General features: G+C 38.9%; 1 protein-coding gene across 5 annotated transcripts in view; it reads left to right on the forward strand.

Annotated features, from left to right (window-relative positions):
- Positions 1–3,874, forward strand: part of LOC106692711 (protein Malvolio) — a 42,137-nt gene that overhangs the window by 11,215 nt on the left and 27,048 nt on the right. For all 5 annotated transcript variants that reach the window (XR_001344996.3, XM_014438814.3, XM_014438812.3 and 2 more), the window contains exon 4: positions 2,710–2,936. Coding sequence is in view for 4 of the 5 variants with exons in the window: in XM_014438814.3 (XP_014294300.1) it covers positions 2,710–2,936 (227 nt within the window). In the remaining variant the exon portion in view is untranslated. The remainder of the gene's footprint in view (positions 1–2,709; positions 2,937–3,874) is intronic.

The following is a 3,874-nucleotide window of genomic DNA, read 5'->3' on the forward strand; positions in this document are numbered from 1 at the left end:
CAACCCCGACAAGTGGTGACCCCGACGTGATTTATAAATTTGAGAGCTTCGGTGAGGCTCGAGGTGGAGTGCTCTGGTGAGTTGTGGTCCAACCAATTGCTCCCTCTCGCTACAGGACTCCCCTCCTTGATGACGGAGTCATAGGGATGTTCGGACGTTGCTGTAGTCGACGTTGTCAAAGAAGTGGACTAAGAGTTTGATTGGTCGTCTTGATTGAGTCCAGTTGTTATTCTTCCTATTTGGAGAGTATTCTGGTCTTCCTAGTTGGAGTGTATGCTGTTCATCTTGCTTCGGGTTTACGTTGTTCTTCTCTATTCGAGTGTGTGTTGTGTTTCCTTAATGGGTTGTAACTTTCATTGTAGTTATGGTTGCCGCTATTTGCAGTGTTGGTCGCCTCAAGTTGAAGCGTACTCGGAACTGATATTCCACCACCTACTGTTCCTATCAAAGTCGGAATTTAGGTGTGTCCCCGGGGTGAAAAGATTGAAGTTCTGATGTGGGCGGTGATTTGCTCCACGACTTGTTTATTTATAATCTCCTACGTATTGCTGGTAGGTAGTAGTCCCAGTAAGGTCGGAAGGAGAGAACATCAGCTGCGCCAGTTTGTGTGCCACGATGTGTGAGCAGGCTGGATGACTTCGGTGTTCCGCTGAAGGTAAAGTCGAAGCATCTAAGGTACCTGATGTCGCTAAGTGAGGCGGTCTTGGTGAGATCCTATTCGGTTATCTTGCACCAGATGTAGCCATGTGAGGTCGGTCGGCGGGAGCTCTTCTTAAGTTGGAGCGTCTCTGCGCCAGTCGGAGCCTTGAGTTGGCGGGCGGTTGGCGCGATGCTTGCAAGGGGTTTAGCATCGGTGCGCCAGTCGTGGCCCATGAGCGGCAGGCTGGCGGGATGTCACGATGAACCTTAGGCGATGGGCGCCCGTACCAGTGTAGGAGGTCCGCTAAGTCCGAAGAAGTTGTTGAAGCATAGATCCTCATCTCGGGTGACTTCGTTGTGGGTAGACGCCGGCTGTACCTGCGAAGTCCGAGGGAGTTCTGCGCTGTCCTATACGGACTGGTAGCAGGGAAATAGAGGCAGTTGACTTTTTTTTTTATTTATTTATTTTTTTTTTTATTTCTTCAAGTGTTGAGTTTTGAGCCTTGGGAGAGTGTCTAGTCCTGATTTAGCACGTCTTGATTGGTGGTAGGCCTGAGCTGCTGCGTTTGCTGAATTTTCGTGAGACGTCTTTGCTAGTGGTATCTCCTTAATATCGCTTGGGCTTGTCCTTCCTTGGGTGTAGAATCCGCAACACAGGTCCCTGATTGGGGTTTAACTGCGCTGGGTTATGTTGGTTTTTCCCATGAAGCGGACGGACTAGAACTGTCGTGATAGGAGCCAGCTTACTAGTTGTCGAGATGAAGCGGACGGACCAGTAAGCTGATAAGGCTAGGTGCAGCTCTAGTTGCCGAGATGAAGCGGACGGACCAGTAAGCTGATAAGGCTAGGTGCAGCTCTAGTTGCCGAGATGAAGTGGTCGGACTAGAGCCGGGGAGAGACCGGAAATTACACTGGTTGCCGAGATGAAGCGGACGGACCAGTGTAACCGTTGGGAAGTAGGGAAGTAGTCAAACCTATAAATGAATACGCCTTGTCGTGGGCTTTCTGTAAAGAGATATCAGGCTGGAGAAATCGCCTAGGACCAGACAACCCCGACAAGTGGTGACCCCGACGTGATTTATAAATTTGAGAGCTTCGGTGAGGCTCGAGGTGGAGTGCTCTGGTGAGTTGTGGTCCAACCACTTGCTCCCTCTCGCTACAGTACTAAATAAAATAGATATTTTTTTATTGATGTCTATTTAATGTAGTTAAAAAAATTTTATCAAGCAATTACTGCTGTCTGAGTTTCAGCGCCACATAAATCGATCACACCGCAGTAGGCTTGATCTAGTCTTCTTCCAAAAAAGTGTTGAAGGTTTTGGCAATTTCTTTTATAGTAAAGGCAACTAGGTCCCTGATTTACATCAGTGACTCCTGTATCCAAGCCCTAATTTTGGCCTTTGATCCCAGTGAACTTTCTATAGTGAGCTTCATGTTCTCTAGAGCCCCTCCTTATTTCGGGTGGAGCTGAATCAGTAAATTTTGTGCCTGGTTTTGACGAATTTTTGAAATGTTTCTGCCCAAATCTTTCAGGGATGAATCTTGAAACTTCATTCACCAGGATTTTTTCAGAAAAATATTTATCAATTTCGATTAAGCTTGGTAAATCAATATATAATTAATTGGAATGTAATGTCAGATAGGGCTTATCCTTATTGAAATATTATCTTAAATGACAATTTTGAAAAATCTTCCTCTTAAGTACCTTTAATTATGTTTGTTTGAAATAAAACTTCTCATTGTTAAAATAATAAACAATAGATAAACACAAAATATTAAAGAATTTAATGAATAATTAAAGGAGTGAAAATAAAAGTAAAGACAGAATTTGAATCAGAAATAGCTGAGACCTTCTAATTGTGTTTGTATCACATGGCTTCTTTATCTTTTTGCTAAACTGTCACATGCTTGATAGGAACTAAGTTGATATTTTCACTTCGAGAAATACTAAAATACAATTTTTTATAGTAAGTGGAAGTTGTGTGATGCGAGAACCACACCAGATTTTTTACATTATTGTACATGATTTTTTGTACATTCTATAGTATTAATTAAATATTTTTCTTATAGTTACTATGGATTCTGATGTGGTCAACAGTTCTTGGTCTAGTCATGCAGAGGCTTTCTGCTCGGTTGGGTGTAGTTACTGGACTACATCTAGCCGAAATGTGTTATCGACAATATAGATTATTACCTAGAGTGTTTCTTTGGCTGATGATGGAGGTTGCCATCATTGGAAGTGATATGCAAGAAGTCATAGGTACTGCTATTGCGTTGTATCTACTTAGTAATACCAAGTAAGTGAATCCATTTTATAATACTTTTATTATTAAGTGGTTATATTACAAATTTATGAAGTAAGGTGGTTTGGGTGGCAGTTGAAATAGTAACTTAAATTGTAAAAACCTATTTATTATACACAACATTTGTAGGGCTTCATCTTCATTCAGGAGAGACAAAGCCCAAAGAAGTATAAAATAACATGAAATATAATGTAGACTGTTATCGGACTATAAAATTATATAAAAAATATGAACATTTTTTAAAAATTAGCAGCATAAATTAAAAGGAAATAGAAATAAGATGAACAAATTAAGTATAATAATTAATTACTGTTATAAATGTTAAGCCTAAAATTCACAGGTGGAGTAATATTGAATAAAATAAAAAAAGAGGAGTAAAATAAGGATAAAATAAAGAAAGTGGGGTAAGGAAGAAAAATTATTTTGGTTTAATTAACTGTTTTTGTCTCATACTGAGTTCTGTATCTTAGAAATAAAATTATTTATTATCCTCACAGATCTAATCTTTTAATTATTTTTATTTCTTTTTTATCTCATAATTTCAACTTGTATTTTCATTTACTGCATTATAATTATTGTTCTTCTATTATATAACAAGAAAAAGACTGTTCACCTCTGTACCTCTTTCCAACATTGTAAATTTTAATTTTAATATTTTTTTTTTTACTTCTTATAGTGCTATTATAGTGTACATTATATTTTATGTTATTTACCTATCCTGTTAACAATATTCTCAGTTTTTTGTAACAGGTTTTTAGCCCTGCAAAGTGGGGTGAAATGTTGGTGCATAAAAAAACAATTTTGTACTATTTGAGTTCCTTTTTTGACTGCCTCCTGAACCATCTTCCTTCATTGATTACACATGGTCAATTAACTATCTTATAACAGATTTTATATATCTTCTCTATTCGAGTGTGTGTTGTGTTTCCTTA

Source organism: Halyomorpha halys, unplaced genomic scaffold (genome assembly GCF_000696795.3).
Source record: "Halyomorpha halys isolate HHAL.00 unplaced genomic scaffold, Hhal_1.1 Scaffold68.1, whole genome shotgun sequence".
Taxonomy (NCBI): Eukaryota; Metazoa; Arthropoda; class Insecta; order Hemiptera; family Pentatomidae; genus Halyomorpha; species Halyomorpha halys.